The following is a 24,533-nucleotide window of genomic DNA, read 5'->3' as shown; positions in this document are numbered from 1 at the left end:
GCCATTTGGGATGAAAGATTTTGCATCACATGCTCAGTGCCCCCCCACTATTTCGTCTTCTAAGTCAGGTCTGGGAAGAGGAAACATTTAGAACAGGGGTGGGCAAAACAGCCAATCCGGCCAGCAGCCGGACTCCATTTCCCAGCAGCCCTGGTGCAGCGGTGAGCCAGGGCAGAACTGTGCACCCCTGCCCAGAGCGTGCAGGCTACAGATCGTGGCTCTGCCCTGGCTCCAAAGCAACCTCCCCCAGCCCAAGTCATATGGGCAGGGGCAGCTGGGAAATGGAGTCGACGGCCGACCAGATGCCCGTCCCTGATTTAGAAGCAGAATGAACTGCCTGGCTGTCTGATATCCAAATTTCTATTATTGCATATTGACAATTCTATTAAAATCATTCTAAAAATGCACACAAACTCTAACTCTTCTATTGCTTGGAAGAACTGTGCTTGCAAAGTATCCGAGTAGGACATAATTAGCTCATACAACCTCAAAATCTGTGCAAGACGCTTGGCTGTAGGAAGCTGATTTGGTTCAGGTTGGGTTGTAGAAATTGTGTGTGTGTGTGTGTGTGCACACGTGCATGCAGACAAGGTTCTTTGGGTGAATCTGATATCTTTTATTAGACCAACTTAAATATTTGGAAAAAAAATTTTAGCAAGCCTTTGGGTTTCAAAACCCTTCGTCAGGCTGAGGAAGTCCCTGCAGTTGGTATGTGCCCTTCCTGGATGGAATGAATAGTAAAGAAGCCAGAGGCTGGGCTGGTACACATGCAAGACAGGCAGTAAGTGCATGCATGCATGCTCTTTCTAGTGACTGAGGAAAATCTTAGGCCTTAGAAATGGACTAAGTCCTTCAGTTCATAGGCAACTGGTAGGGGGGGCCCGGGGGGGGACGACATGTGCCCCCCCTGACAGGGCCGTCCCCGCTGCCAACGCCAGCAGTGGCTTCTGCAGGTGCTTGCCAGTCCCATCGCCGATGCTGGCTTCTGCGGGTGCCCACCCAGATTCGGGAGGCGCCAGTCGCCCATCCTTCAGTTCTTTTACAACCGATGATTGCCTTGCCTTTTAGGATGGTATGCCTTAAGGAATCTGTCAAAAAAACCTCCAGGCTAGCTGGCCAGAGTGTCCTGAGGTCTGAACACGGGGTTAAGTTGTGAATCCTACACTTGGCTCAGCTAGTGACTCTGTGTAGCCTTTCTAACAGACATCTAGCATGTGGGAGTGCCAGTACAAAACTAATCTTTGTAGCCTGGCCCTGTTCACTCAACAGTGGTTAGGGTCACATACGGTCAGACCTGTGTCAGTGGCTATTATTACAACTTTTATGTAAGTCACTTCACCCATCAGCTGTAGGACTCCTGTCTGCAAAATACTGATACTGCTCTCCCCTGCCCTCATCCCCTGCTTTCTGTGTGGAGTACACGTCAGCGTTTTAAACAAGCAAAGCCAGATGTAAAAGCAAAGTAACGCTGTTTGGTGTTTGGAAATATTGGGTGTCTATACATGTGCACCATGATTTTGAAATGCGGGGATGCTGAATACATGTGACAGCCTTCAACTACCTGAAGTGGGGTTCGAAGGAGGATGGAGCTGGACTGTTCTCAGTGGTGGCGGATGAAACAAGGAGCAATGGGCTCAAGTTGCAGCAAGGGAAGTTTAGGTTAGATATTAGGAAGAATTTTCTCACCAAGAGGGTGGTGAAGCACTAGAACAAGTTGCCCAGAGAGGTGGTGGAAGCTCCATCCTTGGAGGTTTTCAAAACCTGACTCGACAAAGCCCTGGCTCGGCTGATGTAGTTGGAGATGACCCTGCTTTGAGCAGGCGGTTGGACTAGATGTGACCTCTTGAGGTCCCTTCCAACCCTCGTTTTCTATGATTCTGTGACATGGAGGCTGCTGAAGCGCATGAATTGGCACACTCCAGCAGACTCAATTGAGTCTGTTGTAATGCATGCTAAGTAACATGCAGCAGAGCCCCCTGCCCACTCCCCACACCCGTTCCCCGCGCGGCTCTCCGTAGCTGCACACCATGCTCCCCGCATGCCCTCCGTCACACACCAGGGCTGTGCCCCACGCCACGTGGCCGCAGCTGGCAGGCGTTCCCCATGCCATGGCCACTCCACGTGCCAGAGTCCACAGAACCATGTGCCACGCCCCCCTGCATGTCCTTCGCCACATCCCAGGGCCAAACCCCACACCACGTGACCGCAGCCAGCAGGTGCCCCCCCTGCCATGGCCTCTCCCCACACCACGCACTGTGGCCACACAACCCTCCCCCCTGCATACCTCACCCCGCATGTGCCTAGGGGGCCAGATGTGGGAGGAGCCAGGGGAGGGGGAGCATGTGACCCCCCCACTTGGCTCCCCCGTGCTGAGCCCCTGAATGAGCTGCTGGGCTCTGATTGCCCCCCGACCCATCCCAACTGGGGCCCCGTTCACAGTGACTGGGGCCCTGGCTGAGCTGGGTCATGGAGCAGTCGGAGCCTGGCAGCTCCTCCAGGGGTGCAGTGTGGGGGAGACAAGCTGGGGGCTATGGTCCCTAAGTCTGGGGTCGGCAAGGGCAGGCTGCAGCTGCGGGCTGTGTTCAGCCTCTGCTCCGTGCCTCTCTGCTGCTGCTTTGACAGCAGCACGGCGCAGCTCCATGCGAGTCCCACCACTGGGCGAGCCAGGCAGCAAAGCACATGGCACTGCGCTGCTGTCGATGCAGCAGCAGCAAGGCAGGGAGCAGAGGCTGAGCACAGTTGCAGCCTGCCCTTGCCCCGTGCGCAGACCTGTGTCCCTTTCCGCCCATCATTCCTGACGGGCAATTTGCTAGTATAGCGATTAACCTTGTAATGAACAAAAATCAGAAGCTTGTCTAACTTTATCCTAAACATGCAGTTGGTTCAATAAATGACGTCACCCTAGGAAATCCTTGCCTCTCGCGTAGTTCCTGAATCATCATGGCTACAATATCAATCCAATGGTGCCATAATGATGAGAATAAAGATAGGGCACAGAAAGTCCAAGAGTGACCCATTAAATCAGGCATGACAATGGTGTGGTGATACTGTAGAGCACTTCATTCCTATATGTTAATCCCTAGCATAACTTGGTGTGAGCACCATACCAGGCACTGACTTGGGGATGGGAGGGGGCAAGATTACTGTTTCTGCCAGTCCAGCCACAGCAACCCAGCTACCATTACTGCCCAGGGGGCAGAACCAGCTTGTTATGCCTCTTCCACTAATACGGTGGTGTCGGCACTTGTGAGTTGTACTTGCCTCTGTTGGTGATGATCAGCTCTATGCTCTTTGCTTCTCTTTATGGAAAGTGGATTGAAGGAGCTCAGGTATGTGATGCCTTTTTCTTTTGGCTGTGGAAAGCCAGGAGGCAGTTGGTAGTGTTGTTTCATCAAATAAGAGCTTTGTACATTCACCTCCTCCCCATGTGAGGGGAGAGATGCAGCCTTCCTTTACAAAAGGTGTGCATCCCCCTGTGCATGCCAGGTTAATGACATACCAAGAGACAAACGCACTCCCCTGTAAAGCTGATGTCTTCTACGGCATAATCCTGAGAGTACCATCCATGCCCGGGTCTCAAGCAATTACTGGAAAGACTGGCTGATTGTTTTCGTATTTCTAAGGGACGGAGCTCCTGGAAGAGTCACTTCACAAAGTAAGCCCCTCTTGGTCTATCCCCATTGTCGAGCAAACATCCTTCTCCAACTCGGAGGGTCTGCTCTTCACTAAAGCTATTTGTACTCAGTGGGCAGACTGGCATAGATCTGTCAGGCCCCCAGCGTTTGCTTTTCTTGGGGCACATCTACAGGGTTAATATAGAAACATGTTCTGCTATTACTCGGGATGGGCCAGTGCCCAGAAACAGCTTAATACAGCCATAAACATGTGCCCAAGCCTACGCTACAGACTGCACTAAACGGACCCTGCTGCCTGATTTTCCCGGCATTGGCTCACATGAGCGAGTGGGGTTTGCTTCCGATCAGCAATCTCAGGCTTGCCAATTAAAAGTAACCACAAGCATTACAGCAAAGATGCCTGATTGCTTAGTTTTTATTCATATTTCTAAGCTTTGTGTATTGAAAGTGAAATCCTGGCTGCACTGAAGATGGACAGTCAAGATTTTACCCCAGAGCATTTTAGGTTGGTATTTCTTATGCTTAATATAAAAAAAAAAAGGTGGTGTTTTATGGGGAGGGAAGGAGGGTGTGTATATGTGCGGTTTAAACAACACCACCTATAACTAATGTGATCCCTTAGACATCTACATCAGAGGACATCTACCACAGCTTGAGGAGCATTAGAAAAGGCACTCAGCAGAAGAGCAGTAAGTACTGCATTAACCTACCCAGGATCAGGAAGAGGGCTGAGGAAGAATAAGCTTGGGTTTAAGATGCGTGAGCTAGGCTCAACAGCAGGGTTCAATTCTCAGCTCTGTCAGACTTCCTGTAAGACCCTAGGCACGGCCCCTAATTCCTCTGCCTCACTTCGTTAGTTGTAAAATGGATACAATATTTTTTGTTCTGTCTGATCTATTTACACTATAAGCTTTTCAAAGATTGTCTTTCATTTTTAGGCATATATAGCACCGGGCATAATTGGAAGTTCTGGTCACAGTTGGGGTCTCTCTGGCATGACTATGATGCAAATAATTAAGATACTGATGACCTCCAGTCTTTCCCTCTGACACCTATGGGCCTACTCATTCTTCCCCATGCCTTGAATGGAGAATGATGCCTAATATAGAAATAGAACAGGTGGCTAAAAGTATATTATCCTCCCTTAAATGGCATTTTATCACATACTAAGCGTGACTTTGAGGGCTTTGGAAAGCATTGGTTGTAACCTGCTGGAGAAGAGCAAAGAGAACTGCTCGCTAACATGTTTCTATGTGTAAACAGTAGATTTTACTTACTGATGCTCTCACGCTCGCACACCCTGGATTTGCCATTGCCTATGCAGGCTGCTGCTCAGGAGAAACCTCAGTCAAGTACAAAGTGCTTCAGCCGCAGCCACGAGATCATCCCAACTGAAAGGTGTGTAGAGGTAGTGCGCAGTGGCAGCCTTCGCATCCCATTGATGCCTGCAAAAAGATAAAGACATGCCATGATTTCTTAAGTAGTTGCCAAAGCCTCCAGCCTCTTCTGCACAGTCACGATCACTGGCTTCATACCAAAGGGAAACACCTTGACAGTTCTCCTAACTTGCTCAGATGTGTCAGAGGTCACCTCTGTTTTGTCTGAAACGTTTCACCTTGACACGGTTCATTCAGATCTTCTGGCATTTCCCAAATTTCCAGTGCTCTTCTTTCCTTAACAAGCTTTGCCCTTTTTTGTGGGTAACACAAGATCACTGTAACCTCTCAAAAGAAAACAGGACCACTTGTTTGATAAGTGAAGCTTTGCTCCCCATACAGTTGAATTTATTTTTTTTCCAAAAACCGTGATCATTCCTTTTTGTAATCATTTTGTTTTATCAGGGATCATTAAGACATTTTTCTTAGTTAACAAAGGAAAAGAAACATGTTGCCCGGTTCTGCAGCCTTTATTTGCAAATATAATAGTGTATGTTAACATGGTGGACAAACAGAACGGTGAACTGTCTGCAAAGCGGTAGATTCAGCTGACTTGGAGTAAACCTTCCCCCTGGTGTTCAGATGAAGTATAATTCCTATTATGAAAGCTTTTGGGCTGCTTATATACAGGTACTGGGGCGTGGAGAGGGGTATTTTAATTAGAGTGGTTCCCACACATTTCAAAATGGCCACGGGATGCTTTTATCCAAAGCTCATCCGACAAGGTTTAGGTAAAGCACCACCACAGCCATTCTGAAATGTGCAGAGGCTTAACACGTGATGGTGAGGCGGGGGGTCTCTTTATAACAGGGAATCGGATTTTTCCTAGATGGATGAGCCCCTCCAAATGCTCTGGCACTTGCCAGGATAGGAATGGGCGTTTCAACCGTTTGTAGTACACAGCAGCAAACTGCGCAGTACAGAGCACGTGCAAACTGAAGATCAGCCCTCGCCACGAATTCTGTGTTCAAAGGGACTCGCAGGCAATAAACTGCCCCGGGGTAGCAAATGCTTTCTTTCTCTGCTGTGCCAGGTCCTCCAATTGCCACCCACTTGAACTTTCAAAACCCTGATTTTTAGCAGCAAAAAACGTGAAGGACTGTTGTCTAATATCTTAAGAGAAGATGCATCGTGCTTCCAGGATGCTTTTCTAATTAAGAGCATTTAAATATATGGCTTCAGAGCAGTAGTTAGCTGTGTTAGTCTGAAGTCAAGTAGAAGGCGAGGTAGACTTTGCAAACCAGAGGGCAGGGGGGAAGACGGAGAGAGAGAGAGAGCACAAGCAACAACAGCATAATATATAATACTTATATAAAAGATACCAAGCTGCCAGAAAGGCGAGGATCCAGCCCCTTAAGAAAATATCAGGTATCAAAACCCCAAGTTGCTTAGACTCTTAAATGTCTCTGAGCCAGGAACAGGATAGAAGTAGGTGGCAGGAGATTGGGCCCATTTTCCTAGCTCTGCTGCTGACTTTGGGTCAATCACTTCCCCTAGTTGTCCTTTGTCACCCTTCATTTGCCTTGTCATCTATGCCTCATGTTTTAAGGGCAGGGATCTCCCTTTATTGGTTTTGCACAGTGCCCATGGCTTTTTGCATAGAGGGTTTCCACCTAAGGCTTCTGGCTATTAACATCATGGGTAGGACTTAGGTCTCCTGAGTCCCAACCTGGTGTGCCTCACTGCTGGACCCATGACTACGACCCATTCCCTACTTAAATGCAAGTTTCCTCACTTGAGTAAGGGCTGCCCCAGGTTGATAACAGCTTTAGGAGCAAAGTATGCGACTGGTTTCCATTAGCAGTCTTATTTATTTGCTTCTTGGTAGAAGAGCTCGAAGCATGCATGGCCTGTAGCCTCCATGAGTGAGTAGATCTAACCATTCATTAAGGGCTGCAGCTCCTGTCCCTTGATAGTATCATTAGACCTCTTGGCCATATCCTTCACGGCATTCATCTAACTCATTCCCATTAAGGAAGGTTGATTTTTTAATTTTTTTTTAACAGCAATTAGCACACTATTCTCTGACCAACTCAGGAGGCTAATGCATACTCATGAGGCCCCGTTTCCTTTGCTTGTTGTGCCCCTCAGGCTCCCTTTTCTTTATTATTCTCTTCTCTTTATTATTTACAGATTTGTGCCTGCTTTGATGATAAGGACACGTTATCTGTACTCCTATTTATTTTTTTTACATTTTTCTCTTGCATTGGTATGCATTGCAGTTCCTAGTCTGCCAATTTGTTTTATGGGCCATCTGGGAGTAGATGTCTGACCACTTTATGGAGCTGAATTGAAATGCAACTGGATTGTACCTTATCAGCTACAAGCAGTCATTGAGCAATGTTCCTCTGCCCCCACCCTCCGAAACTCTTCTTCTGGATAACGCACTCGGTTGTAATTGCTGCATAAGTAGTTGAAATGTCAAACTGTCCTCAGCCTGGCTCGATATTGTAGGTCCATTATGAATACGTGCCACATCAAACTGGAGCAGGCTCAACGTGGCACTCAGTAAAACAGATTGACAACTATGAATGAAGGTCCCGTGGTCATTACTTTCAGGAGTTTCTGTTACAATTGTCTGTAGGACTTAGCTCATGATTTGCAGTGGAAGGAGCTGTTGTGGTCAGGCACTGACCTGTCTGAGTATGTTTTTCCTGTTTGTCAAGTCTTTGTTTAGCTTTTTTCTTAAATCATGTGCAGACTCCATCCTTGCTGACAGCGCAACTTAATTTGGGTCCCACGCTACTGGCCCCATAGCGAAGATGATTCCAAGTTTGCAGTGCAGAGTAGACAGCAATAGTCACAGTAATGTAATCCCTGCAGACATGTTCCCAAAGGTTTGCTGAGACCGTGCCATTTAAAGGGAGATGTGGCCAGGAGCCCCTCATTAATCTTTCAGAGCTTCAAAGCCATGGCACTTTCATCCGCCCAAAAGCAGCTTCTGTGAGTTCAGGGACCAAGGTGTGTACATTAGCTTCCCTTCCTCTGCTAGAGTTTGTGGGTTTGTAAAGTGGAGTTATCCCAGGTTCAGGAAGTGTCTCCAGTTTTGAGGCTGCATGGCTGGTAGACCAGGTGTCCTGCGACTGTAAATGGCTTATGTCTGGTATTTACAGCCTGGACTTTCAAGGCAAGGCTAAAGTGATGCATTTATTGGAGCTGCCCTTATAGTCCTGGATGACTCCTATCCCTCGAGCCACACGCTGACGTGACTGTCTGCACTGGTCTTGTTGGTGCTGTCCACAAGGTCAGTTGTCTCTATGATGGCATGTTCCTCCTCTTGGGAAGGAGCCTTGCAGTTCTTGGGCAATGCGTTTTGGAAACAAGGCCCAAAACAAGTAGGTCAGAAGCAGGTTGGGGTAACACATGGTTAGAGCAGGGGTGTAACTAGGGGTGAGCAACAGGGGCACCAGGCCTAGGTGCCAATTTTGAGGGAGTACAAGAATGGCAGTCACTGCCACTACCAACGCATCCACTGCAGCTTCTGGCCTGGTCAGTGCCTATGTCGCTGAGGGTTCAGACGCTTCACCAGCCATTATCGATAAAGATAGGCTAGTTGGAGACTGCTCTGTTTGCTTTCACAGAGGCAATCCCATAAAGCACCTCTGGACTCCACGGGCCATCATGGCCAAAGAAAGTCCTGAAGGCATGATGCCAAAAACTGGATTCCTACTGTTGGTACAGAGGCACAGGCTTTAGTGTGAATGGTTTTGTGCCTCTCCCCAATTTTGAATATCAAAGTTGTGAGGGTGGGTTTTGTAAAAATGCAGCTCTGCTGATAGGTAGCTACTGCCTGTACTAGGGAATCCTTAGAGAGGTTGCCTTCTCCTAACCCCCTTCTGTGGATTATCCCATGGTGGAAATGATCTTCTGTTGCAGTTCATGGTGCGGCAGCCAGACCTGGGGGTGGGGAACATGGTATTCAGACAGCTTCCTGTTAACACTGATAGATTTGTCCCATGTGGTTGGCCCAAAACTTCGCATTACAGCTTGCTTAGTTGATGAAATTCCCTGCTTGGGGGGGAGGGTGACATTTTAATTAGCCTGTGCCTCAAGCACACTAACGGGCATCTGAGTCTTCTCTGAATGAGGGATTCATGACCAAAGTAACTTGGACCAACAAACCTTGTAAGGTTTGCTATCCTGTGCTTGTTGGCTATTGATGGGGCCCACTTCAGAATGGTGGATGCCCTAGTTTCTCAACTCCTTGAACACACAATGAAAACTAATAGGCCTCTGATACTATAGCTGAAAGAAGCCAGGAGGGATGAACTGGATCCTGAACCATAATGGCTCCTCTGAGTATGATGTGACTTCAAAGTTGAAGCATCTTCTTAAAGCAAAGCAAACTCTGGCCCTGTGTTAAGTTAAAAGAAGAGAGACCCTTGAGCAGTATATAGATAGCTAATATTAAAGTAGTGTATGTGGGTGTGGATGGAGGAAGTGTGTGTAGTCCCAAGAGAGGTGGTAGATTTTAGATCTTCAAAATAGCGCAGGCTGTGTTTAAGCTTCTTTAGATATCTTCCAAGAAGGAGCTAGGAAGGAATTTAAAGCATTTCTTGTGTGTGTATTTTGACAGCCCTCTTGGACTTTGCAAAAGTCACCATCTTAAAGAGGCTCTGAGAGAAACCCCATTCCTGACAAGCCTCATTAGGTTTGTCCAAGGGTGTAGGTAAAAGTAGCTTGAAAAGTTTTCCATGAGTTTGGCCAAAGTTAACAAGCCAGACCCTCAGCAGATGTCCTTCGGATGTCAATTAAACTTGATTCAGGTCAGTTAAGTTTGATTAGTCCTCATCAGCTGGATGTCTCAATGCCCTCTTCCCTCCACATGAACAGTTACAAGACAGCTCAGCAATTGTAGAAAAGCCTGACTTGGTAGAAGAGAAGTTAGTTGAAGCTGGCCATCACAAAGAGGAGCTGGTAAGATTTTCACCACCTCCTGCTGCCCACCTGCAATCTGGGGACACGAGGAGAGGGTCCTGGCCCGGGAGTCAATAACTACAAGCTCTCTGTCAGGTCTTGGTGCTGGATCATTCTCAGCTTCTGTGTAATTTAAACTTTCTGTACCTCCCGTTCGTTCCCTGTTTTGGTTAACCGTGAGTGATATTCACTTCCCATCTGTAAAACTTTATTTCCTAAATCAGAGGCATAAGTAACAAGTTTTGCAGCATGGGCCAATCTCTGTTGCACATTAAGCAGGAGGAAGGAGGGTGGTGAGTCTTACCTACTCCAGGGACCAAACACCTCCACTGCAGCTGCTGCATCTTCACACCCAGCTCATATGGCTGAGTGGCACAAGGCTGCTCTGGCTGGTTCATGACTGGGTGGGAGAGGGGCAATTTAGTGCCCCTACTTAGTCGGCCCCAAGGCTAGTGCCCCTCATCTTCCACAGTTATGCTACTGCATCATCTAATTACCAGTTACTGATTGCGTTACAAATCTGTGACAATCACTTGGGCAATATTTCATTTCTGCAACACTTGGCTTTAACAATCTGGTTGCAAAGCTGGTTGTTTTCTGTTGAGAAATTTTAAATTTAAGACCTGCAAAAATATGTGTGTGTCATGTAAAACTGTCAAAAGTGGTGAAGAAAATCTTGCTGAAAGTCAATGGAAATTTTACCCATAGGCTTTTAATAATATCCAGTGGTAGTGATTGCCTTTGACTACTCCATTATAAAATCGTCTGTCAGGTGATTAGTGCAAATGTGTCATGCCTGATGAGTTATTAAGGAAGGTAGAGTTAGGTATTTATAGAGAAAGCTGTTGCATTCACCACTGTAATATCTACACCATCCTAACTGTGCTGATTGATTGAGGCATTTATGGATGGGAAATCAATGTAAATTGTTAGCAGCATTTCATTCTCTTGTACCCAATAATAAAATTAATCAGTTTAATATAAAAGGATTTTAACGTGCTCGGGGGAGGCACGTGGGATGTTGGGCTTCATGGAGTTCACGTACTCAAGGATTCTAGCATCAGGTCTCTTCCCGTGTGCATCCCAGTTGAGTCAAAATATACAGAAATCTGGAGTCTTACTGCAAGTGAGTTAATGTCCTGATTTGCAAGGTTGATGAATATGCAATTTGATTTGCACAAATAGCACCAAGTGTCCTGATTGCTCAGCTCCAAATGTTGCAACAGGAAATGTACTGATTCCTTTTACTGTTTTTTATTAAAGAGACAAGGATTTGATCACAAGGGCATGTGTCCTCATCCCACCTTCCATTGCCTGGGATGTATATTAGAAGGGAAGAGGGTCCTTGCCCTTGGCCACCCCAGAGGAGTAGTTTAAAATGTTGGCACCCCAGACTGGGCGAAGTAAAGACTTACGTCATGTGGGGCTGGTAGAGGTGTGGCTGTAGTGTAAGCTGGTGCTGCCTTAGCACTACTTCCCAGTCCCAGGCTGTTGTGACAGCAGTGGCACAGGGTCCCTGAGGATGGCCGTTCCAGCTCCTCTTCTGAATAGGTGCCCTGAGCTGGTGCGATCCCCTTCCCCCCATCATATTACACTACTGACCTGCCCTCTCCTCATCTCCCATGCTTTTCTCTGGGCAGTTCTGCCTCTCTCCTGAGACTTCACATTGCTTGGGCCCTCACGCCAGCCACAGGTGCTTGGCCATTAGTCTAGATGTTGATGTTCCAAGATCCATCCTATCCACCTCCTCTTCCTTTTCTCCTCATTGTTAAAGTCCTGCCCACAGCCCTCACACCCACCCAGCATAGAGATAGGGGCCAAGTGACCCCATTGCAGCTTTCGTAGGGTGAAGGAGGCCATGGGGTGAGGGTGGTACTGCCTCTATAGAGGTGCAGCCTGAAGCAGTCTTCCCCCCACTCCCACCGCTCTGTGGAAAGGCTAGTGAGAGTGGAAGACGGAGACATCCAGCTGGGAACCCCTACAAGGGCAGCAAAAATCAGGACCTGGGAGTTGGAAGGCTTGAGTGGCTTATCTCCTTGTCCTACCTAAAAACCAGCTGAACAAGACGGCACTCCAGGAAGAGCAAGGGTTTTTCTACCCTGGAGGCCTGCTGCAATCTCCTTTCCTAGAGGTGGGGCAAGACTTCACAAGCTGCTGGGAACATGCGGCGCCTTGGAAGGAATAACTCAGATGTTGGCTCCTAGGGCTTGCTTTCAAGTGCTGCTAAGTCAGTCCAAGCAAGTCCACCCCCATCAGTTCTTCAGAGGTAGCATGGCTCTCTCTGCTGGACCCTCTTACCTACTACTAATTGCTCACAGCTGTGCCCATGACCCCGTTCCAGAAGGACAATCAAGCATACAGCCCAAGTCCAATATTAACCCACACCGGGATCAGCGAGGTAACATATCATTCTTCGGTTCAGACTTGCACTGCAACTTCTCTCGATTCCCCTGACGTCAGTAAGCTTTGAATTCGGCTCTTTGCACAGAGAACTGGCTGGTTCTGACACGGTAAAACCAGCTGCTCCTCTGTGCTTCCTCCCTGCGGCCGTCTGAGATTGCCAAATATGCACGGAGGGTCGTCTTTTCTTTCCAGGAACATCTGTGAATAACTGTTATAAGCTGTGATTCAGCTTTGAAAGTTACTTTAAGGGCACCCTTGTCTCTGTGGGTCCAGATCAGATCTTCTCAGTGCACAAGTAAAAAGATCTTCTAGGTCCCCCCTACCTCTCTCTAACTGTAAGAGCTGCAGACCTCACCTAGCATCTGAACACCAAGAAGGTGCCTTTACTTTCTCATGTATTGCTGCTGGTACTGATGATTTGCCTGCCAAGTTATACCCTCTGTGACATCTGTGCAAGGCTCCAGCTGTTTTAGTTAAACAGTTAGTTAACGATACCCAAAAAGGAAAAGAACCCAGTTCCTGCACCCAAGCCTAAAGGGGAGGGAAAAAAAATCATAGAGGTTTCACCACTGCAGTCAGCAGCTCTGCTTCTCAGTAGAACCGGGAGCAGATCCGTCAAGGGTGAAAGGTGCTATGATTATTTTTTCTGATTGACCTGCTCTTCAGATGTTTCCTATAGAAATGTCCAGGATATTCCATCTGCTTTCCTGCCTTTTTAAGTGCATGAAGACAAAGCACTTGCATTCAAACCAGCAGCTGTCCATATCTAATTCAAATGGCATGGATGGCAACAAAGCACGTTGATGCATGCATACTCCAGCTGATGGTGATTACCAGCAGAAGGGATGGCCATGCATTTTGGGGAGATGAGTGATCTTTATTTAACGTGTATTTGATTTGAGACTTTTTTTCACAGTAACATCTAAACTGGGCTTGGGAAAAAAAAATCCTCAAAGACTCCTTGGATGAGGAAGGTGTTTTTGTTTTTTATAAAGATCCCAGGAATGAAAGGTTAGTGATCTCCTTTGTACTTGCAACATCAGGGAGTCATAGAAGTGTGCATCCACCCCCAGACATGAGGGCACGGCCGGTCAGCTGCACCACGAGGGAATGTATTGTGGACTTTGCCCCAGAGCATCACTTGGGACTTGTCTCTAACTCTCTGTTGTGCCAAGAGCCCAGCCATGAAGCCTGCCTTGCCCACCCACTCACTCTCAATCTGTGCAAGCCAACTCCCTCCAAAGAGGCAATGTACTTCCATGGGGCCACATTGAGAGTCCTGCTCCAAGGCTTTTTGCCTTGGGCGTGTTTATTGGCACATGCTTAGGGCTGCTTCCCGCCCTGGGTTTGGCAGGAATGAATGGATATAATGGTGCTCCTGGGTGTGGCATGCAGTTAGTGCAGATGTACAAGGGTGTAGATGTACAGATGTTGACCACTTTGGGAGTGCTGGCTTGGAAAGATCGATCATCTCATCCAGGGTGGTAAATCCTAATTTCTTTTGAGACCTATCCTAAAGGGCTATGTTCTGGCTATTACCAGGCAGTAAAATATCTCAGATCTCAAATTTGTCTGCCTGAGACCAGCCTGGGTAGGCTCCCCTCCCACTTTCTGTGGTTGCGAAGACAGGCAGCTAATGCTCCACAGCCTCCAAGAGCTGGACTTATCGCCTGGAGAGCTGTAGGAGCAGGCGTACGTGTGAGGTATGTGAATGTGGTGAATAAGCACGTGTGAATCCAAAGTTACTGTCTGTTCAGTCTGCTCATGCCAATGAATGTATAGTTTTACATCATTTACAATATATGGTGTGCCTGGCAGTGTGGCAGTGATCTTTCCCAGCCTCGCAGCTGGGGGTCATTTATTTATGAGTGCCCTGGGTGAACATAACAGCATATCTCTACCTAGAGGCCATGTCTGTTTCTTTTCCCTGTACCACCTGCAGTTGCACCTTGCTATGCTGTATATTGAAGGGGACCTTCAGAGCATCCTCTTCATCACCTTCTAGCATGGGCCAGGTCCAGCAGTCAGCACATTCTCATATCTCTGCTGTTTCTGGGGTTGTGGGTATGAGTATTATCAGGCAGAATATAGCTCAAAGGTCAGCATTTTCCTGCACTGGACACGTCTTTCAGTGCATGGCTCATCTGTGCTATGGAAAGCTATTTTCATTTCATTTCAAAAGTTTATTCCTAACCACTACACGTGCTCTTGGGGGCCTGATTCACAGTCCATTAAAGTAAATGCCCATTGAGCAGGGCAGAGCACGGCATGCAAGCCCATTTTGCTCAGCACACCACAGGCAGCTCTAACTCTGGGCAGCTGCCACCAGCCACAGAGCCCAGCCTGCTCACAGCCAGCAGCTGAGGGGCTGCACGCCCTGCAACAAGCAGCCAGTGCTCTGCCCAGAACCCAGGCCAGTTGTGGCAGGCAGCTGGGAGGCTGCAAACAGCTGTGCCGGGCTCTGTGGCAGCGGCAGCTGCACAAGCACCTCTAGGCAGACGGCAAGGGAGGGACCAGAGTTGTGCTGCCCCAGGCCCCTTCCCCGCTGTGCACCCTGAGGCACGCATGAAGCCACCACCGCCACAAAGCCCGGCCAGGGCTCCGGAGCCCAGTGCAGCTGTTTGCAGCCTCCCAGCTGCCTGCCACAGCTGGCCCAGGTGCTGAGCAGCTGCAGGAGATGGTGGGCAGGCTGTAGACAGCTGCACTGGGGTCCAAGGCCCTGGCACCAGCCCCTTAGCAGCGGCGGGTGCATGTGTTCCTCGAGGCCCATGGCTGAGAAGGGGCTGGGGCAGCACAAGCCCAGCCCCTCCACCACCACCCGCCCAGGGGTATGCATGCACCCGCTGCCAGCTGCAAGAATCAGGCCCATCGGGGCTCCCCCACCCTCTGCCTTGGGCACGCCAAGTTGAGGCATGGGTCTGGGTTGGGTTGTTTTTGGCACTCAGGCCAAAAACATTGCCAGCCCCCTCCACAGAGAGAGATAAGAGGGGGAAAGCATGTTGGGCTGCGTGGTGTTTGGTCACAATGCAAGGACATGAATTTGGGTGATGAAGCCACAAACTGGGGCCAGTAAAATAATCATCCCACTCTGTACTATCAAGAAAAATAGGGCTGGAACTTCAAAGATAAACTTCAGAGAAACTTATATAAAATAGACTATTTGGGGAGTTTTACAGCTTTAAGATAAAAGGTCAAGTTGTCTTAGTTACCACTGAACGGCAGTTGTTTTTCAAATGATTTCTATGCTACATTGCATAACTGCAAAGGATAACCCTCAAGAGATGAGGACTGGGTGTAACTCTAGCAATCCGTGGAAATAAATGTTTTTTAGTTATGATGGATCATGATATTAGACTGGAATTTGCCTGCACTGGGGTTTGCACTCTTTCATATAGGGCAAAGGGAAGGCATGTGGCATAGCTGAAGAAAGGAAGTGAGCAGCTTTGTGGCATTTTTTTCTTTTGACTGAATGTACTTGGCGGTTAAAAGACATATCCAAGAAGGGTTAGTGGAGAGACAGAGGGCAGGGGAGATGGCCAAGGAGGCAGGAGTAGACTACATGGGGACGCAATGTATCACATGATTGTGGAAATAAAGGAATGAAGACTAGGAAGATCACGGCCACATATGTGATGATAACAGAAAACGCAGGCCGGAGTTTTCAGGGAGTTAGGTTGTTACCTGTGATGAAATTAACACTAATGAAGAGCTGCTACTTTCGTTAGTCTTTTGAATATGCACGATTTATGTAGAACTCGCCTGCAGAAGCTTCCTCCATGAGTTGGTTGTTAGAAACATCCTGAGTGCTGTCTAGACAGCGCCTCTGAATGTCCTGTCAGCTTCTCCACTTGAACTTATGAAAGAAGATGCCTGTCTTTTGTCATCGAGAAAAATAAATATGCCTATTTCTTTGTATTTTTCAGATAATTAACCCAAATTTCATCCAAGAAGGTGAGTTCATTAGCAACTGTGCTGTAGCCACGGAAATGGACTTCTTCATACGGTTGAATTATAGTAATGTACTCAAGGGAACATCCCATCCCCTGCTCTCAGTAGCATAATGTGGGGTGAGGCGAATGGGGGAAGCAACTCGAGGCAGTAAGCCTGGCAGGTCCTTTATCTGGTTCAAAGATTTTTAAAGGATAATTAAGGGAAAGGTCTCTTTATAAAGGACATTACCCTAGTACCCAGCCTGGATGGAGGAACACTTCTTCTATTGGGTTAAAAGGACTTGTGTGCATGTGCTTTTCTTTAGTGGCTCCTGAATTCCTTGTGCCGCTAGTGGATGTTACCTGTTTGCTGGGGGACACGGTGATGTTGCAGTGCAAAGTCTGTGGACGCCCAAAGCCAACCATCACCTGGAAGGGACCAGATCAAAATATCCTTGACAATGACAACAGCACAGCCACTTACACAGTGTCATCCTGGTAAGTGCATGTGTTAGACCCCAAAGTATTTGGGACTGTTGACAGTTGCATTCCCATCAAACTTGGTGACTGTTCCAACCAGATTACAAGAAACATTAAAGGCATGACTTTCCAGGCCTGCCTACTCTGTGGTTGTAGCCGTGTGATACTTGTGCTTGAGGTAGGGGAACCAAAGTTTGCAACTTGAGGTGAATCTGTGGTTCCCCAGACTGAGATGTAATGGGAGTCTATCCAATTTCTGTGAGCTGGTAGCGATTTGTGCCGCTCTAAGAATTTCATCCAGCAGTTCCAAGCAAACCACTAAATGTCTCCAATTAAAACTACATCTGGCCATTCCTGGACGGAAAGATAGGTCATCATGATGCCAGATGTTTACCAGGGATGAGGGACAAAACCTTTTGATTTTGCAGAGAGCTTTACAATCAGCACTACACAACTCTCAGGATCTGGAATTTGAGCTCAATTGAGATGAGTGACCTGAATCTAAATGCTCATCTACAGTTTATCTGGCCCACTTGGGTCTTCAAAACTGAACAGGAAATTTCAAGGGAAACAGCTTTTCCTATGAGATTTTTCAGCCCTTTTGGGCAAGGTCCAGATGAAACCTGGAGAAAGAGTTGCAAATCAAAAATAAGGAATAAGAGAGATGGTACTGAACCCATTCCTCAGAAAGCTCTGCCTCATCACAAGATCCCTGGAAGACCATCCGTTTGAAAAGCTGCCCCTATGATGCTTTATGTTGCCCTGTTTGCACTTATCGAGTAAATCACTGCAAGTAGATCAGCAGATTTCCTGTTGGTAGTTAGGAGGGTGATCACTCCTTGTGTGACGTTTTTCCCTATATATTAGCTTTCATCTCACGATGTAGCTTCATTGCCTTCATTGGTTCTTTTTCCATGAGTGTCCCTGGTGCCAAACAAGACTGACAGATGCCTTAAGCCAGGCCTACACTCGAAAAGATTTCTCAGCACGGTTCTGATGGTCAGGGTTGTGATTTTTTTTCGCCACCCTACCCAATTTGGCTATGACTGCAAAAGCGAAACAGTTCTACCAGCAAAAAACATCCTTTGCTAGTACAGCCTCATCCATTTGGAGGGTTGATTTCAACTGTACCAGCATTTCTTTTCCAGAATAAACTGCATATCCAGCAGAAGGGCTTGCTGATACAGCTGAAGTCCTTTTAAGTGTGTACAAGGCCTTGGCTTACATGCAGCAGGTCAAATTCATACCTAGTATAAAGGGATGCAAAGCTACTAAACTTGACCACATTTATCACAGGCCCTAGTTTAACCCAGTAGTTCTAAATAATCCTAAATACATATCCCTCAGGTACTGCTTTGTCTGTGCCCATTGTACCCTCTAAGACAGTGGTGGCCAACTTTTTTGACAGGCGTGCCACAAGCTAAGCCCCATGCCCTCCCTGAGTGCCACGCCACTATGATTCCCTTGTGCTGCCCAATCTGTTGCTCTGCTTTCTGCTCCCTGCCCAATCTGCTGACGTTTTCCCTGCTTCCTCCTCAATCAGCCATGCACCACATGCAGGGCCTATCCATGACTTGTGGCATACATGCTGTGGGTTGGCCACCCTGCTCTGAGACATCCTTACTCTGCTAATCCACTGGAAGAGAAACCAGTGTAAGAAAGCATTAACTAATCAAGCAGCTTGTAAACTGTGACCTTCCTCATACCTCTAGTGAGTCTGGGGAGCTCACCCTGAAGATCTGCAACCTGATGCCTCAGGACAGCGGCATTTACACCTGTGTGGCAGCCAATGAGCACGGAACGGCTTCCACCTCCGCTACAATCAAAGTGCAAGGTAGTATGTCTTATTGTAACTTTGCACACTTTTAATCCACGTATCCAGCATGGCAACCTCAACGGGACAAGCTATTCCAGATGAATGAAAATCTAAATGAAGTCAGCCCTTGTTCAGCTAGAATTCCCATTGAAGGTGCAGGGAGCAGCAGGTTCATAGCACTCAATGCCAATGTCTGTATGAAAATGTTGGCCTCACGCACATCCACCACCCTTAAATTTCCCGTATTTAACAGCCAGTGTCACTTCCTGTGATGTCAGTACCTTGCAGGCCCAAACTGTGTCCCTTAGGCAAAGCTTGAGCATGGGGGCTTCCATGGGGAGGGATCCCTGGGTAGTTTTATCTGCTTCAGGTTATAAATTATCAGTAGAGAGGGTCTATAGATATTGCTGTCTTCCCTCCATGCAGAAAGCTTTGGCCCTCGGAGCCCACATTGAACCAAGGGAGTATGATGATTAGTGACAGCGAGCTTAGAGCTTTTCCCCGCTGGAGGAAGAGGGAAGGATCTGGCTCTTATGAAATGTTTTTGCAGGAGCTCAACTTTCGGAATGCCTCCAAAACCTGAACTCTCTCAGAGCTGTAATTAAGGATCCATGTAACTGTAATGAGTACTAATGGTGAGCTGATTGCCAATGACCTCCAGCTCCAGCAAAGGGGATTTTAACATTAAAAATGCGATATGCTTGCAGCAGCAGAGATGATGCCACTGTAATGAATTTATAATTGGTGTAATGAATTTATAATGGGTGACTTATAGAACCATGAGCATTGTGAGCATTTAGAAGTCAATTGTTTGTGCTTGCGATGGGCCGTGATGGTTTGAATTTGCTAGAATCACTGGAAAAGTGCAATGGGTAGATTAATGGCTGCTGTATTCAGGAGCGTTCAGCTAGAGAGGTGACGACTCCTGATTAACTGCATAAATATTGTCAAGCATAATCAATGCAGTGATCCCTTCTGGTTCCTCCCCATGCTTCTGCAATGTCACTTTTTTGCACTGTCAGCACTTACTCATTATCCCAAAATGCCATTCAAAGGCTCACTGAAATCCATGGAAATCATTCCACTGATTTGAATGGGCTTTGGAACAAGCCCTGAGGTTGTAGCAGAAACTAAGGGTAAGACTAAGGGCATTTACAATTAAAAATTACGAATTACAGGTTAAAAATTACAGATCCCCAAGCGCCCCTTGGCTCTAAGATAAGAGGTCAACATTTCATGGTACATCACTGTGCCAGTTTACTGACATCAGGTGTTCAGGCTTCAGGGCAAAGCTGATCTCCAGCTGAGAATAAGAAGACATTACTACCCCATATTGTGATAGTCTATACTTGAACAGAGCAGGAAACTGGCCTTCCTCTCCAGCCTCTGCAGTAGAGTAGTATTGGAAACTGATAGGATGAACCAGGAGTTGATGCAACATTTTGATGCAACAATTACTACTATTAGGCCAGCTATTAACCAAACTCCTCTCAGGTCTACAATGTGTAGTTGCCTCTTAGCAAGACTTTCCTTTATAAGAGTTAATGAAGAATAAGTGGTGGCTGAAGTGGACACTGGTTTGTTTCTTCAGGTGTTCCAGCAGCCCCAAACCGCCCCATCGCTCAGGAAAGAAGCTGTACATCAGTGATCCTGCGCTGGATGCCCCCATCCAGTACAGGAAATTGTACCATTTCTGGCTACACCGTAGAATACAGAGAAGAAGGTAAGGAAATGTCAGCTGTGTTTATTAGATGAGAGCATGAGTTTCCTCATCTACACCTTCAGCTACATGACCACATTCAAAAAGTTTTCACACCATCAACCTGCTACATGTAGTTTGTTGTTCATAGAGCTTAAGGCCAGACTGAACCATTTGATATGCTAGACCAGTAATTCTCAACCAAGATGCCACAACACCGTGGGGTGCTTTGAGATCCTTTCAAGGGTGGTGCAACATGCCACAGCATGTTAGCACTGTTAGGTTTGCAAGCATGATTCACAAGATAAACCCAGAGATAGCTAATAGCTGTGGGCTTTCTGAGTTCTTTGCAACAGAAAACCAGCTTTACTTTTTTTTCCAGTCAAAAAGAGTGAAAACTAAGAGCTGGCATTTTCCATGGGGGACCTTGAGTCTATCCAGAGGTGCCTCAGATCTAAAAAGGTTGAGAACCACTGCTCTAGACTGACCTTTTGTCTATCACAGGCCATTAAATCGCACTCTGAAACCCTTGTGTTGAGTCCAGTAACGTGAGTTTAGCTAAAGCATATTTTCCAAAAAGGCACCAAGTCTTGATCTGAAGTCTGGTTATCCTCTCACTGCTGTATCAGACAGGCCTGTTTGATATGACTCTTTCCATGAATGCAACATTAAGCTCTCTCTTTTGGATCCAAGCAATGTCACCATTTCCTGCACATTTGACAGATTCCTTCCACTCAGCACTGAATTCCCTTCCCTCGAACACTCCCTTCCTCCTGCCAAAGGACACGATGAAATAAATGTGACTCCCGTCCCTAGCAGCCTAGGCACGCTCTCTGATAAGGTCATATGAAACCATTCATGCTCCTATTTGCCTTCTTCCCACAAAGGTACATTGCTCCCTGAGTGGCAAACCTTGCCTTAGGCATGTGGCCTCTTCTTTTTTCCCTTCATCATTCTAAAACAAACATGTAAGTAGAAATTTGAATGTAATCATGCAATTGTATTAATCCCTTCACACAGTAAATGGTCTGCCTTAACCCTCATCACACCCATGTGACTGGCACATTGGAAAAAAAAATGGCTCTTCTATTACCAGCAATAATCAAAACCCTTAAAAAGCCATGCTTCTCTGAATAGTCCTCCACTACAGGTCAGCTCCAGAAAGTCTTTTTTCCCCCCTGCATATCCCAACCTTTCTCTGCCTTGTAAGTGAACTTTTGGAATAGTCATTTTCTTGCACGGTGGATAAAGCAATAACTTTAGAGTAAGAACTTAAAGTTAGATAGGCTTACATAGAGTTCCAGCCTCCTGACTCTAATTCATATGAAAATCCCTTCTTTTGTGTGCCTTGGTGTCTTTTGCAAGGGGAGCTCCTTGTATCTGGAACATGTCATCCTCAAGTGCATCCTGAAAGCTGTTGCCCCATAATAGCTACAGTCTAGAGAGGTTATAACTTCACAAATGCAGCTTTTCACGGGTCACTGCTACTTAGTGTTAATAGGGATCAAGCAGCTAATGTGTGTCCAGCTTAGCATGTACCACGTGCTGTTCACTCACCCCAGAGGTTCAAGATTTATTATAGTGTCATATCATCCTCTGTGAAGCTGGGATGCCTTCCTCCCAGATATTATTAGAATCATAATAATTCTTGATTCTACTGGTTCTTTTCATTTCCCTTCCCCACATACAGCCGTTTGCTCAGTGGTCCTCCTGAGGTGCAGCCCAGAATCCTGTGCGTTGTTTCTTGTGATCTGTCAAACAAGACTCCAGTATCCATAGTACCTTGTAGGCTACTGATAACATTGATTTGGGTTTCTGGGCATTCGCAGAAGCCAATGTAGGCCCAGCTGCAAGCAGCTGAGCCAGTATGTCTCAGGACAGGCATGGTAATGCCAAATGGACCCTGCAACTGCTGTGACAACCAATGGACCACTCTTTAAAAAAAAGAGAAAACTCTGAACTGCATTACCTCCTGCTCTGCTGTGTCCTTTGGTACTTCACCCCACTATTCCACGGTCACTTAATGGGTGAGGATAGTTTGTGGAATTTATTTTGGTATCAGTTTGCATAGATTTGATTCCTGGAAACATCCCACGTGTTAACAGATAATTTATAGCTCTCGTTACTTACACAACAGCCACGGATGGAGACTTTGTTCTCGGGATTCTCAACCAGCACCTTCAAAGAATCTTATCCGAGGCCCAGCTTTCACATGACACAGTACACAAGGCATTCTCCCACCGACTTTTCTATAATGCTTTGCCTACAAACAAAGAGAGAAAAATTACCATGTCAAAACCACATTGCTTTACAAGATTTCACAGCTGGCATGAAACCTTGTCTGCGTGCCAGGTCATGGGGAGGCACAGCCTCGAGTGCCATTTGCATTTCTGGGCCGTGCTCATTCCCAGAAAGATGCTGTCAAACAGAGTGGAGGTCAGTGGGCAACCGTACAAGTAGTAAGGGCGACAGGAATAGATTGACAAGGACAAAAGAAAAAGTATTATATAGGTGGAGCTTGGCAAAGATGATATGTTAGAGGGGGATCAATGGTTTCAGTTTGGCCCAAGGAGTCATTGGCAAAGAATAATGGGATAGAATTGTAACGAGAAAATGAGCCAAAATGGAGCTATTTCACTTTATTTTCATTAGGAGGAGGAATGAGTGATGGAGTGAATATTCCTTACAAACAATGTACCTGAAGTCCTGAGTCCCTCAACACAATAGGCCACAAAGAGCAGGGGATAGTCTCTTTACTCACAGTTTGTTACAAACCTATTTCTAGCAAGTACTTTGCCCAGGAGCTCTTAGCTTAGCTACATCTGGGGTTTGCTTCCTCCCTTTCTTCTCAGTGTGGCTCTTTATGGGGTTTTTGCTGCTCTCTCCCAACTCACAAATACCCAACTGTAATCAGGTCTGTCCCCCAGAAAACCCTTTGTAATCCATGGCCATTGTAGTCCACTAGTGGCCCAGGTTTGCACGTGTTTTTTCCATTGTGTCAGTTATCATTAAACAAAAGAGCATTTAATTGTCCTCTCATTTACCTTCAAAGAAGATGTCTATGGCACCCAGTAGCTTCAGCTTCCCAACTCCTGGAATAACAATAAGAATACAGTTTCTTCATCTTTTCCTTTTAAAAAAAAACATGGATTTTTACCTGCTAAATGACACTCCTTCCTGTGACATGTCCATGGATAATTCTTTGAGCATGCTTCACTCACCCAATGATAACTTTTCATGAATGGGGCTTATAATCCTGTTGCATTACCACAAAATGGCAGCAGCTAATAGCACTAGACAGTTTTAAGACCTGGGGTTCTAGCTCTGCGTTAACTCATTGTATGTCTTCCTCTGTCTCTCCATAAATTCTAGGATCCCACGTCTGGCAGCAGTCGGTAGCCTCAACGTTGGATACCTATCTTGTCATTGAAGATCTAACCCCAGGATGCCAGTATCAGTTCAGAGTCAGTGCCAGCAACCCCTGGGGAATTAGTTTGCCTAGCGAGCCATCGGAGTTTGTGAGGCTCCCAGAATACGGTAAGTACGTGATAGGAGGTGGCTAGTGACCGGGTGGTGGTGGCTAGTGCCCAGGTGAGACGGATAACGTGATGCACGTAACTCATATGGACAACCATCACTGTTCGTTGATTGCTCAAAACAACATTTTGATTCTGGAGCTGAGATTCGTGTAAGAAAGTGCAAGATATCCAGAGTTTTATTACCTTTGGTGACCCCCTATTCCCATCGAAAAGTAAAGCATTTGGAAAAGCGAGAATCTCAGATGTCACAGAAAAATCCCCATTTCCCTCTCCTTTCATATCAGGAGCTTTGTTCCCCTCATTTTTTCCTTCTCATAAATGGGTCCTCTGTTCTCTTCAATACCACAGGGTCTGTGAACTTCCTTTTCCACATTCTCCTCCATACCGGGTCTACGATCCCTCCCCATTATTAGAGCTCTCAGCTTTCCATCTTCACTTTTCCCATGCAAGGGGCTCTGTGTAGTCCCTTTCCTACCTACCCATTTTAGGACTCTCTTTACCATTCCTCTGCCAGCAGCTCTGTTGCATCCTTCCTTTCTCAGACAAAAGTCATTCTGATTTTCTGCTTGTTCAGTTCCATTGGGAAGGAGTAGACAGATAACCACTGAGATGGCTGGAGCTGTGGTTGTGCTAAACAAATGGACAGTGTCCTGTACATGCTTCCAGGACATTCCCAGAG

At 46.7% G+C, this 24,533-nt stretch overlaps 1 protein-coding gene across 5 annotated transcripts in view; it reads left to right on the top strand.

The window, feature by feature from the left end:
* The window catches only part of LOC102377708 (kalirin RhoGEF kinase), a 140,371-nt gene that overhangs the window by 101,487 nt on the left and 14,351 nt on the right, over positions 1–24,533 (top strand). For all 5 annotated transcript variants that reach the window (XM_025196963.1, XM_025196965.1, XM_025196962.1 and 2 more), the window contains 5 exons: positions 16,315–16,342; positions 16,647–16,818; positions 18,513–18,634; positions 20,208–20,339; positions 23,688–23,852. In XM_025196963.1, the coding sequence (XP_025052748.1) occupies positions 16,315–16,342; positions 16,647–16,818; positions 18,513–18,634; positions 20,208–20,339; positions 23,688–23,852 (619 nt within the window). The remainder of the gene's footprint in view (positions 1–16,314; positions 16,343–16,646; positions 16,819–18,512; positions 18,635–20,207; positions 20,340–23,687; positions 23,853–24,533) is intronic.

Source organism: Alligator sinensis, unplaced genomic scaffold (genome assembly GCF_000455745.1).
Source record: "Alligator sinensis unplaced genomic scaffold, ASM45574v1 scaffold4_1, whole genome shotgun sequence".
Lineage (NCBI taxonomy): Eukaryota > Metazoa > Chordata > Crocodylia > Alligatoridae > Alligator > Alligator sinensis.
The sequence above is the reverse complement of the archived record's forward strand: the minus strand, read 5'-3'. Positions and strand labels throughout refer to the sequence as shown.